Source organism: Sorex fumeus, unplaced genomic scaffold (assembly GCF_029834395.1).
Source record: "Sorex fumeus unplaced genomic scaffold, SorFum_2.1 ptg000093l, whole genome shotgun sequence".
NCBI classification, from domain to species: Eukaryota; Metazoa; Chordata; class Mammalia; order Eulipotyphla; family Soricidae; genus Sorex; species Sorex fumeus.
In genome coordinates, this window is record NW_026606150.1 from 6,410,504 (window position 1) to 6,425,961 (window position 15,458).

General features: G+C 59.0%; 1 protein-coding gene across 1 annotated transcript; it reads right to left on the reverse strand.

The window, feature by feature from the left end:
• Positions 1-4,233: 4,233 nt before the first annotated feature.
• LOC130039709 (aldehyde dehydrogenase family 3 member B2-like) lies at positions 4,234-15,079 on the reverse strand. The gene is made up of 10 exons (XM_056131583.1): positions 15,045-15,079; positions 6,907-7,069; positions 6,711-6,821; positions 6,509-6,629; positions 6,281-6,366; positions 6,114-6,195; positions 5,579-5,965; positions 5,253-5,419; positions 4,778-4,877; positions 4,234-4,418 (listed from the first exon to the last, which is right to left on the reverse strand). The coding sequence occupies exons 1-10, from the start codon at positions 15,077-15,079 to the stop codon at positions 4,234-4,236; spliced, it is 1,437 nt and encodes a 478-aa protein (XP_055987558.1).
• Positions 15,080-15,458: the final 379 nt, after the last annotated feature.

The following is a 15,458-nucleotide window of genomic DNA, read 5'->3' on the forward strand; positions in this document are numbered from 1 at the left end:
AGATGAAGGGGAACACCTGGGTCTTGTCATTCTCTCACCTGAGCTGACCAGAGTCTGGCTTGGACAGCTGGGGGCCGGGGGGGGCGGGGCAAAGACCAGAGAATACAGCCTGTGGGGCTGACCACAAGCAAATCTGGGCAACCCTGAGGAGGTCCTAACCCAGGCTGAGATCAGGAGGAGCTTCCTGGAGGAGGTGATACAGTGGAGGCGGGGTCGACTAGTGGGTAGGACCCCCCTCTCTCCCTTCCCTTCCTTCCTTCTTTCCTTCCTTCCTTCCTCCCTACCTCTCTCCCTTCCTTCCTTCCTTCCTCCCTCCCTCCTTTTCTTCCTTCCTTCCTTCTTTCTCTTCCTCCCTCCCTTCCTTCCTCTCTCTCCCTACCTTTCATTCATTCTTTTTTTTCTCTCTCTCCTCCCTTCCTCTTCCCTCTTTCTCTTGTCTGTCCTCTCCCTCTCTTCCTCTCTCAGGTCACAGCCGACAGTGCTCAGGGGTCTCTCCCGGTGGCTGGGCAACCACATGGAGTGTGGGGATGGAGCCCCCATACCTGTGTGTTCTGTCCTGCCCGGCCCACCCACCTTCCTGCAAACCCCGCAGCTGGCTTTGGGTGGGGGGAGGAGGCAGCACCGCTAAGGCTCCCACTTTTGAGCGCAAGGGGGTGTGGTATAAAACTGCATTTTACAGACGGGGGTCCCCAGAGCAAACTGAGCAGGGAGAACCCCCCCCCCGCTGGCTGCATGTCCGGGTAGCCGGCCCCTTCCTGCTGCCCCCCTCACCCTCTGAGCGTCTCAGGGTTCCCTCCTTCCCTCCTGGGCCCGCGACCAGTGATGGGCTCATGGACCTGTGACAGGAAGTGATCACACTGAGTTGACCAAGGCCGGGGGCGGAGACACAGCTGAGGCTGTGCCAGAGGCCTGGGGTGCTGTGCTCCCCCTTAGGACCACTGCACCCCTGCTAGCCATGTCCAGCTCTGCTGCCAGCCTTCGCTCGCCCTCTGCCCAGAGGGGTGGCAGAAGTCTTGGGGGGTCTCCTTCTAGAGAGAGACTGGCGGTTCGCCACCAGTCTGCTGTGTGGTCCTTACTCTGGGCACGGGTCAATGCCAGTGTTGCACTAAGGCACAGCTCAGAGGCCACCAGCTGGCCAGTGTCCCCTGCTTCATCCCCCCCCATCTCTCCCTCACGGCAACGACCCTGTGGCCCCCAGCTGGTCAGCATCTCCTGCTTCCTCCCTCAAACTTGGGTTGTGCCTTTTGGCTCTCCAGGAAGCCCCAGGTAACCCATAGAGACTTTTGGTTGTATCCCGAACACAGCAGGGCAGCCCTGTGGCTCCCCGCTCTGGCCAAAGGGACCCTCAGATCCATTTCAGAGATGCAGAGACTGAGGCTCGGGCAAAGGGTTCAAGGGCACATGGGGACTGAGGGGGGGCTGGAGTAAGGGGCTGCCCTACTGCTCTCTGGGGCTGAGTGGAGGGGGCAGAGGGGAAGGGGCAGGACAGGTTCACGTCAGAGGGGATCCCCCAAGTGTGCCAGGCCCTGCTCAGAGACTCGCAGCCCCGGGGGGCCTTGGATTTCCCTTCCAGTGCTCCTTCTCCAGTGCACCTGGGCTCCACCTGTCAGCGGGGACCCAGTGTGGCAGAATGGCACTGGGCCATCTGTTACGGACCCAGTCAGCTCCCGACAGGCCCTGGAACCCGGGGCCTGGGTCTGGGGACCCCACGTCTGAGTCAGAGCTGCTGACCGTGGCCTAGAGCCCACGCCCCACCCAGGTCTGGGCAGAGGGCACAGCCCTTAGGGCGCAATGACCAGCCCCCATAGCATGGCGGGGGCACCCCAGCACTCCCAGCCCTGAAGATCCACCACCGATTGAGGATGGCCGCGGGCCCTCGAACACTGCTGGGGACCCCCGCGCCCAGTGTCAGCCGCGCCTCGGCCAGGGGAGATCCCCTCACTGCTGCAGACTGTGGGGCGGGGACTGGACTCTGCTGACCCGGTTATTTTGGGGGTTTCTGGGGCCAGCACACTTCCTGCCCGGAGGTTCTGGGCCCCTGACCCCACAAATGCCGCACAGCAGGGAGGCCTGGGATGTTTCACTTCCTCTGCCAGGACTCCACTTCCTGTTTCTGGGCTGTCTGCAGAGTGGAAGGGGGTCTGGGAGCCAGGCTGGAACCCCCGGTGCCGACGGAACATGAGCGTGTGTGTGCCTGTGTCAGAATTGTGGGCACGCAAGTCCATGACCAGAGTGAGGACAGTCTGGGGGTCACTTTGCTGAGTGGAGGAAGTTGAAAGGCCCCAGGTCACCTTGGGTTGCTGCGTGATGTGGGGACAGTGAATGCCCTCTCTGGTCCCCGGCTCCTGCCCAGGAATTCGGGGAAGGCTCCTGCATGGCCCCAGTGGCTTTTGGAGAGGAGCAGGGAGCAGAGCCCGCCCAGCTGGTGACAGAGGGCAGGGGAATCCTGGGGACACAGCCACTGGAGTCGGGGAAACTGGACCCAGAACGGGGTCCGACAACCCAGAGTCATAAAGCAACATGGCCCGGAAGAGGCACATCAGCTAAGTTCACACCTCAGGGCACTGTTCAGGGCTCTGGTCAAGTCACCACCATCCCCACAGTCTGTAGACGCTCTGGGTCTCTGCCTGACCCCCTCATTCCACCCGTCATCCGTCCGTCTACCAACCTACCCACCACCCACTTACACACTCATCCATCCATCAGCTGTCTATCCATCATCCATCCACCCATTCCCCTCCCATCCATAATACATCCATCACCCATTCTTCCATCCATTATGTTCTTTTTGTTGGCTTTTTGGGGGGTCCACACCTGGTGGTGCTAGGGCTTACTCCTGGCTCTGTGCTATGGGATCTCTGCTGGTGCATTCAAGGGACCCTATGGGGTGCCGAGTATTGAAGCTGGCCTGGCCACATGCACGGCAAAAGCCCTCCCCACTGACGTCAGTTGTACTCTCTCTCTCAGCCTCTGTTATCTGTTCTGCTCACCACCCACCCATCCTTCCTCTCACTTCTGTTTTCATTCCTTCACTCACCCACAGCCCCCATGAAGCACCTCCGTCGAGAGTCCCCTGTATCCTTTGGGTCCGATCATCAGCCAGCCCCCAGCAATTCCCAGAGACCGAAACAGTGCTTCCCCTTCTTTGTTCATGGGGGTCCCACCAGAGGGGCGATGTGGTCTGGGGCACCCTTGGCAGTGCTGAGGGCCAGGCAGTGCCACAATCACGCTTAGGCACGTGCACGTCAGACACGGCCTCTTCCTCCCTCCGCCCTGTGACCCCGGCTCAGTGAGCAGTGCGGGTCTTGGGCAAGAGTAGCGGTGGGCTCGGCTCGGCTCTGCTCCGCTCCCCTGAGCTCCCTCCCTTGGCCCCTCACTCAGCTCAGTCCTCTTGTGTCTCCAGATCCCTCTGAAATGTCAGATAAAGTAGCCAGTCTTAGCTTCTGCCTGTGGGGTTGGGGGGCTTGTGGCTCAGCAAAAGACGTTGCAGGCGCAAGGCACTGAGTTTGATCTTTGCTAGCACCAAAAGTGAGACAGTGCGAAGCATCTGGGAGTCCAGTGCAAGGTTGAGGACAGGGCAAATACATGTCAAGCCCCTTCTGTACCCAGAGCAGACATCACTAATCAACCCTGCACCAGCCCCTCCCTCCCAGACATCACTAATCAACCCTGCACCAACCCCTCCCTCCCAGACATCACTAATCTGCCCTGCACCACCCCCCTGCCTCCCAGACATCACTAATCAACCCTCAACGTGTCTCCTCCCCAGGCATCACTAATCAACCCTGCACCATTTCTCCCCTCCACCCACCCACCCAAGACATAAGTAACCAACCCTGCACCGTCCTCTCCCTCCCAGACGCAAGTCCCAGATCCAGGTGCAGGACCCGCAAACCCAACCCCGGGCACAGGCAGGAAGGAGCCGGAGCAGACTCTGTATTTGGGGGGCCAGTTTACAGATCTGACTCCCGGGAGCCCTTTCCAGTGCAGGGGCCGTACGGCAGGGGGTGGGAGGGAGTATGGGGGTGGGGGGAGTCACATCACCAGCCGGGGGCCATACAGGAGCTCGAGGATGCCTGGCAGTGGGCGTCGCTGAGCGGGGCTGGCCTGCCCACCCATTCGGGAGCCACGCCCCCCCTCCCCCCCCACAGATCGACGCGGTCCTGGACAGGCTCTCTTGAGTTTCTGGAGCGTGGATCAGGAGGGTCCGTGGCGCTGGGGCGGGTGGGACACTCACAGGAGGGTGCAGCTGTGCGAGCCCAGGCCCCAGGTGATCAGGCGCCGGGACCAGCCCCTGTAGGGCGGGTAGTGGAGATAGTTCAGCAGCTCGAGGTGGGCGGGGGAGAGCACGCAGGAGCGGTGGTGGGAGAAGGTGTCGAAGGTGAACTTCCCGTGGTACTTGCCCATGCCGCTGTTGCCTGGGTGCAGACAGAGGGGGCCCTGAGCCGCTCGCCAGGGAACCCCCTAGGTGTGACCACCCTCACAGATGTATTTTCTTTTTCTTTTTTTTTTTTTTCGTTTTGGGGCCATACCCAGCGATGCTCAGGGGTTACTCCTGGCTCTGTGCTCAGGGATCATTTCTGGCCGGGGCTCAGGTGACCCGATGGGGATGCAGGGGCGGAACCCGGGTGGGCCGCGTGCCAGGCAAGTGCCCTGCCCGTGGACGGACGGTGGTTCTGGTCCCACCCCGCGGGCACGGCGCCCCCCAGGAGATCCCTGGCGGGATCCAGGCTGAGCAGGAGGTGGGGTCTGGGGCACGGGCCGGGGCGTGGCTCACCGATGCCTCCCAGGGGCATGGAGGATAGAGTCAGGAAGGTGAAGCCATCGTTGCTGGCGAAGATGCCACTGCTGGTCTGACTCAGCAACTGGTTCACCACCTGCGGGGGGAGCGGAGGGGGCGGGGCGGTGATGGGGGACCCGACGGGGCAGGGAGGCGACAGCGCCCCCCTCTGGAGAGCCGGTGCAGCGGTCACAGGGGCGCCAGGACCCGGAGTGGAGAAGAGTGGTCACACCCGGGTGTCAGGGGGCTGGGGAAGTCCGGGGACTAAGGCACTTGCCCAGCGTGTGGCCGTGACTGACCCCGGGGGAGGGGGGGCGGGAACCCAGCCCTGCCAATGGCCCCTGGGCTCTGCACCTCTGGGTGTGACCCCCAAACCAAAGCACACACACACACAAAGCCCCGCACACAGTGGGGGAGCATCCCTGAGCGGGCATGGCCTGAAAGGGGTGGTCGCTGACCCCGGCCAGCCCACCTGGCGGTTGCTGGAGAAGGCGTACAGGGCCAGGGGCTTCTCCCGCCTCTGCATGAACTCGATGGCCTCGCTCAGGCTGCCCACCGTCAGGATGGGCAGGATGGGCCCGAAGATCTCCTCCTGCATCACCGGCTCAGTCTCCTGCACGTCCACCAGCACCGTGGGGGCTGCGGGCGGGGGCGGATCAGCAGGACAGACACCCCCACATACATCCAGGCTCCGGGGCAGGGCACACCAGAGTCCCCCAGCGCCCCCGAGAAGGGCCTGCGCGTGGGGTCCCCGGGCGGCGGGGCCGCTGGCCGCTGGCCGGGGAGGGCTGCGCTCACCGATGTAGCGGTCCTGCTCGTCCGTCTGGCCGCCGATGGCCACGCGGCCGCAGCCCAGCAGCCGCCGCAGCCGCTGGAAGTGCCTGTCGCTGACGATGCGGCACAGGTAGGGGGACCCCTGCGGGTCGGCACCGTAGAAGCGCTTGATGGAGCACTGTAGGGCGGGCAGCAGGCGCGCGCGCATCTCGGGGCTGCAGAGCACGTAGTCGGGCGCCACGCACGTCTGGCCCATGTTGAAGAAGCGGAAGAAGGCCACGCGGTTGGCCACGGTCTGGGGGTCGCAGTCGTCGTCCACGTAGCAGGGGTTCTTGCCCCCCAGCTCCAGCGTCACGGGGGTGAGGTGCTTGGCGGCCGCGCTCATGACCAGCCGGCCCACCTGCTGGCTCCCTGGCACACGGCGGAGCCCTCAGCACCCACGCACGCGCCTCTCGCCCCCACCCGCCCCGCCCCCTCCCTGGGCCCCGCCTTCCCTGGCCCCGCCTCCACCCCCCCCCACGACCCTCTGCACCGGCTTCCCTGCACCACGGGGCCTCACCCGTGAAGAAGATGTAGTCGAACTTGTGCTCCAACAGCCGGGCTGACTCCTCCGGCCCCCCCTGCACCACGGCGAAGCAGCTCTGCGGGGCACGGGAGAGGGGAGTCCCGGTGGGGGGCGGGAGGGGCAGGCAGGGGGCCGCGGGCGGGCTGGGGCGGGCCACTCACCGGGTCCAGGTAGCGGGGTAGCACCGTGGCCAGGACCTTCTGGACGCTCGTGCTGATCTCCGACGGCTTCAGGACCACGCAGTTGCCTGCAGGGACACGCAGGGGCCTGGGGCGTGGGGAGGCGCGGGACCCCCACCCCCTCCCCAGGCGAAGGTGGCAGGAAGGCGCGTGACTGAGGGCGCCGGGGAAGGAGAGCTCTGCGGGGCCGGGTCCCGGCGCCCCGCTCACCTGCGGCCAGCGCGCCCACCAGGGGCATCAGGGTGAGGTTGACCGGGTAGTTCCAGGGTGCCATGATGAGCACCAGGCCGTAGGGCTCCTTGCGGACGAAGGTGGAGCTGAGCAGCAGAAGCTGGGGTGCAGGGCTGCGGTGAGCGCCACCGAGGCCGGCCAGCGCCCCCTTCGGACCCCCACCCGCGGCCCCGGCACTCACCACGTTCCTGGACACCGGCTCATCCTTCATCCAGGCGTCCAGCTGCCGCAGCGCCAAGTCCACCTCGTTCTGACACAGGATCAGCTCGGAAATGTCGGTCTCGAAGTCCAGCTGCAGGCGGGGGGGTCACGTCAGGGAGGCCCTGAGAGCGGCCAGCCTGGCCCCAGCGCCCCTGGGGGTCCCTCGCCTGGCCCACCCTGCGCAGGTCGCCGGTCAAAGCCTCCTGCAGCAGCTCGTGGTTCTCCCGCAGGAACCGCTCCAGACCCCGCAGCTGCGCCTTCCGGAACTCGGCCGGCCGCGTCCGTCCCGAGCTGACCGTCTCCCGCAGCCGCCGCAGCGTGTCCGCCCAGGGCTCCATCCTGCGGGGACAGTGAGGTGGCCCCGGTCAGCCTCTCCCGCCCAGGGATCCATCCTGCGGGGGCAGCAGGGCCCGGTCAGGTCAGCCCCTCCCTCCCCCACCCACACCCAGGCTGACCCTCCCCTCCTGTCAAAGCAGGGTCAGAGGGGAATGTTCTGGAGCCCCTCGAAGACCCCAGGGGATGGAGTGGACACTGGAGATGGTGGGCCCTGAGCACACAGGGGGCTGTAGAGGTGTGACTCTGAGTTTGTTCCAGCATGTCTGTGTGTCTGTGTGTCCATGTGTCTCTGTGTGTATTGTGTGTGCGTGGCTGTGTGTCCATGTGCCTGTGTGTCCGTGTGCCTGTGTGTCTGTATGTCCATGTCTCCCAGTGTGTCTGTGTGTCCATGTGTCCCAGTGTATCTGTGTGTTTGTGTGTCTGTGTGTCTGTGTGTCCTGCTGTGTCCGTGTGTCTGTATGTCTATGTGTTCGTGTGTCCGTGTGTCCTGCTGTGTCCGTGTGTCTGTGTGTCCATGTGTTCGTGTGTCCTGCTGTGTCCATGCATCTGTGTGTCTGTGTGTCCCAATGTGTGTCTGTGTCTGTGTCCCCTGGGTCCCAGTGTCTGTCTGTGTGTCCAGTCCTGACCTCTGCCTGGGCAGCCCTGGACACCCCGGGCACGAGTGAGGGGCCTGCCCTGGCCACCCCGTTGGGCTCTGCACCCCAGTGCTGAGGACGGTCCTGTGGGGCTGGTCATGCCCGAGCAGAGCCTGAGACAGTGTCCTGTGGCCCTAGCCCTGCCTGGCCAAGTGGGGTGTCTGGGTGGGCCCTGGCCCGCCCTGCCACCTCCCTCAGCAGGGAGCAGGGGCTGTCCCCTCTGTCCTGGACGGGTCAGGTCCACCGGGGTGATGAGACCTTGCCGAGCTCCCCGCCCTGTCCTATAAGGTCTCTGGCCGAGGAGGGGCCATTGACTCAGTGCCCGCCAGGCGCCATCTGGACATACCTCCAGGGAGCAAAGACCCCACCCTGGGGCCAGGCAAGTCCAGCTAGAACAGAAGGGCCTGAGGGCTGTTGCTCCTCTGAGGGTGCTCACAGGAGCCCTCGCACCCCCCACCCCTGCCCTGCACCATGGGCAGCTGCTCTACCTGCAGGTCCTGCGTCACTCCCCTGTCTCGGGCACTGGCAGCAAATGCCGGGTCTGCCAGGAGCTCAAGGTGGCCAGACAAGCAGTGCCCACGCCCATTGGCAGCAGTAGGCGTGGGCTGTGAGGCTGAACCTAACAGAGGCAGGGCCGTCTGCTTCAGCTCCACCCCGCACTGTCTCGGTTCCAGGCTGTTCCTGCCAGGGTGGCTAAGCCAGGCCCGTGCATGGGCCTGGGGGTGGGGAGAGACGTCCCCACATGGAGGAGGTCGTGGGGCTGGGCCACAGGGCCTCCAGCATCAGATGCTGCCTCCTCCAGGAAGCCCTCGGCCCTCCCAGATCTCTGCACCAAGTTCCCAGGCGTCAAGCTCACCCCACCCCCATGCCTTGGGTTCCTTCCTTGCCACACTTGGTACCCTGGAGGCAGAGGATGGGGCGAGGCTGCAGGAGGGAGTTTTGAGGCAACCCCAGAGAACGTCAGTGCCTGGCGGTCTTAATTCCTGTATGGGTTTGGGGGAGGGAGTAGTTGGGTCACTCCTGGGAGCTGGAAGTCTTCCAAGTGCTCTCACCTCTCACCTGCTTTTTTTTTTTTTGGTGATTCTGTGTCAGCTATTCACTGTTCCAACACTCACCCACCCCCAGCTGCCTCCCTGGCAGGTGCCTCTCTCTCTCTCTCTCTCTCTCTCTCTCTCTCTCTCTCTCTCTCTCTCTCCCCCTCCCTCTCTCTCTCTGTGGTTTGCAGGTTCTGAGAAGTTATTCCGTTCGTCCCTTTACCTCCTTTCAGCACTCAATCCTTGTCCAGAGGGTCATTTCCAACTCTCGTTGTCATTGTGACTTTTAGGACACTGGTTACCTGTTGGTCTGCTTGCTTGGGCGGGGACGCAGGACCGTCATATCCTGGGGTTTTGGTAGTTGTCGGTCTGTCTGGAGCCAGACAGGCACCCAAGGCCTCCATATGCTGGGGTTTCGCACGCGGTCCCTTTGGTTGGTTCATGTGGGGCGCGGGGTCTGGGGGGTCTGCCCCTGGGCATCTGGTAATTCTGATTCTGATTCCTCAGCAAAAAGGGCCTCGCTTCCGGGCTGTCTCCCTGTGGCCACGTGCACGGCCTTGCCCAGCCTTGGTCAGCTCTCTGCTGCCCCTTTATTTCCCCTTTGGCTAGATCCACACAACAATTTTGTTTTGAATTTATTATGTTAATTTAAATTAGGAATTACTGGTTTTGGCATATCGAATACACAACGGATAGCTTGCGAGGCTCTGCCGTGCGGGCGGAATACTCTCGGTAGCTTGCCAGGCTTTCCGAGAGGGATAGAGGCTTTTGGGGCGGCCTCTAATCGCCGTTGTAAGTGTTACCATATTTGAACCCTATCAAATGGCAATACTAGCATGCCATAGGGACAAATGGAGACGTTACTGGCGCCCGCTCAAGCAAATCGACAATTAAGTGATCAAGTGATCAAGTGGTTTTAATTTATTTATTTTGAACAATGGAAGGACAGTGCTACAGTGCTATTTTTTTGTGGGAGGGGGTGTGGAGGATGGGCTACACCCAGTGTTGCTCAGGGGTTACTCCTGGCTCTGCACTCAGGAATTACTCCTGGCGATGCTCAGGGGACCTTGTGGGATGCCGGGGATCGAACTCGGGTCAGACACGTGCGAGGCAAATGCCCTACCCACTGTGCTATTAACTCTGACCCCTGTTCCACATGATCTTGATGACTGTCATTCACATTTTTTATTATTATTATTAGTGTTTGGTAATGCTCGGAGGTTACTCTCTTTTTTTTTTTTATGTAGGAGTACTGCTTAGCTGATTAAATTGGGCATGAACTCCACTCGGAGATTACTCTTGACTCTGTGCTCAGGAGTCACTCCTGGCGGTGCTTGGGGACTATACAGGATGCTGAGGATTGAACCCAGGTTGGCTGCATGCAAGGGTAAGGCCCTCTGCACTGTCCTTTCATTCCATCCCCTTATTATCATGTTTTTTACTTTTGAAACGAAAATTTTATTTTACTCCTTATATTTGTAATAATAATTTTATGTTCCATATCATTCATTAAATGAATTGTCTGCTGCTTGAACTTTTCATTTTACAATAATAATTATCACCCGCTACCTGTCTGAATGCAAGGTTCCATCCCAATGGAAAACCAGCAGGACCGTACTACTGTTCAAGAAGGGAGACATCCATGACATTGGCAACTATCGCCCGCTCTGCCTATTGTCTGTCATCTACAAGTTGTTCATTCGAGTCATCCTAAATAGGATTGGCAGAACACTAGATGAAGGACAACCATGCGAGCAAGCCGGGTTCCGCAAAGGATTCAGCACCATCGACCATATCCACACGATAACCAAGCTCATTGAGGTTTCTCGGGAGTTCAAGATGCCGCTCTGTCTAACGTTCATTGATTTAAAGAAGGCCTTTGATTCTGTTGAGACAGAAGCGGTCATTGAAGCCCTAGCCAATCAGGGCATTCAAGCCCAATACATCAGGATCCTCTGTGAGCTGTATTGCGGATTCACTACCAGGATCTCACCATTCTACAAAGAAGTGATCGTTGATGTCAAGAGAGGGGTGCGGCAGGGTGATACCATTTCACCGAAACTCTTCAGTGCCACCCTCGAGAACATCATGCGACGACTGGAATGGGAAGGAATGGGAGTGAAGATAGATGGTCGGCAACTACACCACCTCCGCTTTGCTGATGACATTGTTTTAATAACACCAAACATCAGCCAAGCGGCACAAATGCTGGCCGACTTTGACCGTGAGTGTGGAAAGGTAGGACTACAGCTGAATCTTACGAAGACAATGTTTATGGGAAACAGCCTCGTTCCTGACGCCCCATTCACTCTCAATGGAACGACCATCTCCGAATGCAACAGCTATGTGTACCCAGGTCGAGAGGTCAACATGACAAATGACCTGGCACCCGAGCTGCGCAGGAGGAAGAGAGCGGCTTGGAAGGCCTTCAAGAACGTCGAAGAAATAGCTAAGAGGACGAAGAACCTCCGGCTCCGGGCACATCTCTTTGATTCCACTGTTCTTCCTGCATTAACAGATGCCTCAGAGACCTGGGCCCTACGCAAACAAGATGAGAACGCCATTCAGGTCTCCCAAAGAAGAATAGAAAGAGCTATGCTTGGAATATCACGTTTCACTCAAATGAGAGAACGAATCCGGAGTTCTGACATCCGTCGACGATCAAGGATCAGGGACGCTGTCTCATTTGCCAAGGTGTCGAAAATCAGATGGGCTGGTCACGTAATGAGATTTAAAGACGACCGTTGGACTAGAGCTGATTGGATTCCACGGGATGTCAAAAGACCGCGTGGCCGCCCACCTACCAGATGGTCAGACTTCTTCGTCAAGATCATGAACGATCGGTTTGAGGCCCTTCATGTTCCCAGAGCGAACAGACGCCATTGGGCCACACTAGCATGCAACAGGGACAAATGGAGACGTTACTGGCGCCTGCTCGAGCAACTCGACGACTAACGGGAAGTTAAGTGATTAAGAATTATCATTATTATTATTATTATCATCATCATCATCATCATCATCATCTGTAGCACTGTAGCACTGTCCTCTCATTGTTCATCGATTTGCTCCAGCAGGCTGAGTAACGTCTCCATTGTGAGACTTGTTGTTACTGTGTTTGGCATACGAATACATCATGGGTAGCTTGCCAGGCTTTGCCGTGAGGGTGAGATACTCTCGGTAGCTTGCTGGGCTCTCTCAGAGGGGTGGAGGAATCGAACCTGGGTCGGCTGCGTGCAAGGCAAACACCCCACCCACTGTGCTATCGCTCCAGCCCATTATTATTCTCATCATTTTAAATTTTGTTGGTTTGGCAGCCATACCTCTCTGTGCTCAGGGATTACCTTTTTTTTCTTTTCTATTTTGGGTCACACCCAGCAATACTTGGGGGTTCCTCCTGGCTCTGCACTCAGGAATTACTCCTGCCGGTGCTCGAGGGACCCTATGGGATGCTGGGGATCGAACCCTGGTCAGCTGCGTGCAAGGCAAACGCCCTACCTGTTGTACTATCGCTCCAGCCCCTCAGGGATCACTCTTGGTGGGGTCTGGAGGACCCTCTGTGCTGTTGGGGGTCAGGTCAGTCACATGTCTCATTCCCTGCCCTGTCTCAGGTCTCTCAACTGACCAATTTGAAAAAAGAGAGAAGTAAAATCAATTTATTTTGGGAAATGGGAGTGGGAAGAGACCGAGCTTTGCATTCAAGTGAAAATGTGAGTGAGAGGTCGGAGCCACAGTCCAGCGGAGAGGACTCTGGCCTGGCACACGGCCGAGCTGGGTTCGATCCCCGGCTCCCCATATGGTCCCCTGACCCTGCCAGGAGTGATCCCTGAGCCCCGAGCCAGGAGTCAGTCCCGAGCATTGCCGGGTGTGGCCCAACACCTCCACTCCCACCCAAATGTGTGTTCAGAAGTACATTAAGCCATAAAGCAAAAGAATTTCCACATCTTTTTTGTTTGGGGGGAGGGGTCACACCCGGTAATGCACAGGGGTTATTCCTAGCTCTGCACTCAGGAGTTACTCCTGGCGGTGCTCAGGGGACCATATGGGATGCTGGGAATCGAACCCGGGTCGACCGTGTGCAAGGCAAATGCCCTACCCGCTGTGCTATCTCTCTAGCTCCGAATTTCCACATCTTGAGGTGCCAGTGTGGGAAATATCATACCAAAGAGAAGCACACTTTTGAACTACAGGACCTCCCCCATCTCCCTCCCCCCAATGTCATGTGGTCCCGTATGGAGCCTCTGGACGTTATTAGCAGATAGACTGGTTCAAAAATACTAGAAAGTCACCCACATAATATGCTGGAGCCCTCCTCTCCTGAGCCACCCTCTACACCCCAAATTCTAGCCTCATGGTTCTCATGCCCTGGCCAGTAGTCAGCGTGCCCTGCCCCACCCAGCTCCTCCTCTTTATTTTTTTAATTAAAAAAAATTCTTACTGAATCCCAGTGAGATACATAGTTACCAGGTTGTACATAAACCTGTGATACAGTGTTTCAACACCCCTCAGTGATACAATGTTTCAACACCCCTCGCCTCACCAGTGCACATTTCCCACCACCAATGTCCCCTGTCCCCAGTTTCTTCCTGTCCCCCACGTCGCCCACTTGCCTGCTTCTGTGGCAGGCACTTTTCTTATCTCTCTCTCTCTCTCTCTCTCTCTCTCTCTCTCTCTCTCCCTCCCCCTCCCTCTCTCCCTCTCTCTGTCTCCCTCTCTTTTCCTCTCCCTCTCTCTCCCTCTTTTCCCCTCTCTCCCCCTCTCTCTTTCTCTCTCCCTCTATCCTCTCTCTTCCTTTCACTCTCTCTCTCTCTCTCTCCCCCTCTCTCTCTCTCCCTCTCCTTTTGGGCATTATGGTTTGCAATACAGACGCTGAAAGGTCATCATGTATTTTCTTTTACCTACTTTCAACACTCTGTTCTTGTCCAGCGTGATTATCTCCAACTATTATGATCATACCGTTCCTTATCTATCCTAACTGCCTGTTGCCTCCCACACACATGTTGCAACATTGGACCAGTCCCCCTCGCCCCTGTTTCTACTGTCCTTGGGCATTGACCTCCTACTATATTTTTTAATATCCCACAGGTATTCCGTGTCTGACCCTCTCTGACTCATTTCACTCGGCATGATACGCTCCACGTCCATCCATTTATAAGGAAATTTCATGACTTCACTTCTCCTTGACGGCTGCATAGTATTCCACTGTGTAGATGGCTCACAGTTTCCTTATCCAGACGTCTGTCCTCGGGCACTCGCCGGCTGCCCCTTATGTCACCTGTTCCTCCGTATGCTCCCGCTCTCCCGGCACCCGGCGCCCTCCCCTCCCCCACCCTTCCTCTCTCCCCCTACTGCCCTGGAAACGAGGCTGTGGCCTCACCAGACCCCACCCACATTCCTGCCCGCCCGCTCCCCTTCTAGCAACTTCGACACTTCATTTCCTTCACAGCCCGATCCCCAGGTCTGGTTTTCAAGTGTCATTAAGTTGTATAGTTGTATGCCAGATTCTTTTCTGTTCTCTTTCTTTTGGGATGTGTGTGTGTGTGTGTGTGTGTGTGTGTGTGTGTGTGTGCATTTGTGTCTGTTTGATTTGGGGCCACACCTGGCGGTGCTCAGGGCTTCCTCCTGGCTCTGCACTCAGGAATCACTGCTGGCAGTGCTTGGGGGACCACATGTGGCTGGGGATCGAACCCGGGTCTACCGTGTGCAAGGCCTGCGCCCTCCCCTCCCTGGCCACCCCTCCTTTGTTTTCTGTTCTTTTTTCGTTTTGGGAGGATGCTCAGTTCTCACCCGGTGCTGCTTCTGGAGTTGCAGCAGCTCTGTTGGGGGGGTGTGAGGGGTCACTCCCGGCCAAGGGAAGGCCTTAGCTCGTAGACCTCGCAGACCCCCTTTCCTTTCCTCATGAGGACTGAGTCACGTGCCCTCAAATGCACCCCGGCCAGGAGTACCCTGAGGTTCTCTGAGTCCATTCCCCTCTTGGCCCCAGCAAGCTCCTTTCTCGGAACCCGAGACCACCAATCAGGCCCTTCGGGTTCCTGCCTCTCCCAGACATCTGGGATACCCTCTGGGCCACAGCAAACACCCTGGCCAGCTGTTGCTGTTGGGTCAGGGCCGGGTTGCCTCAGAGGGTGCCAGGCACCGGGCTCCCACGCGGTCTGCCCAGCGGCTTCCCGGCCACATGTGGGTCGGGAGTCACAGCTCCAGGGCGCCGGCTCTGTGCACTTCTGGAACCTTCTTCCCTGCTCCCTGAGCCAAGTGTGGGCCGTGGGGTGGTGGCGCTCCCTATAGCAGGGTTCACTGGCCTCAGGCACCCACCGTGGGTAGCAGCAGCCCAGCGCGTGGTGGGTCATGGTTGGCCTGGGGGCTACCCGGAGCTGGCCTAGCGAGAGGCCCCTGGAAGCAGGGGCCCCCCTCCTCCAGGCAGCGAGGGTCCCAGTGCCACTGATCTTAGTCATGTGCTCTAGGCAGGCGCCCAGGCTTCCCCAGTTCCTGGGGCTCTTCACATCTTGGACGTTTTCCCAGGGCCCCAAAGTCTGGAGAATGACACGTTTCTGCATTTAGAAATGATTTCAGCTCTCAGCAACGTAATGAATATTCGTGCTCTCAACACATCAGACGCTTAGCAAATGGAAGAGCCTTGGTGAGAAGGGAGGAAGTGGGGGGCTGGGAGACGCTCAACGCCCATGAGGCTCCAGCTCCATCCCCAGCGGTCCCCTGAGCACCACAGGG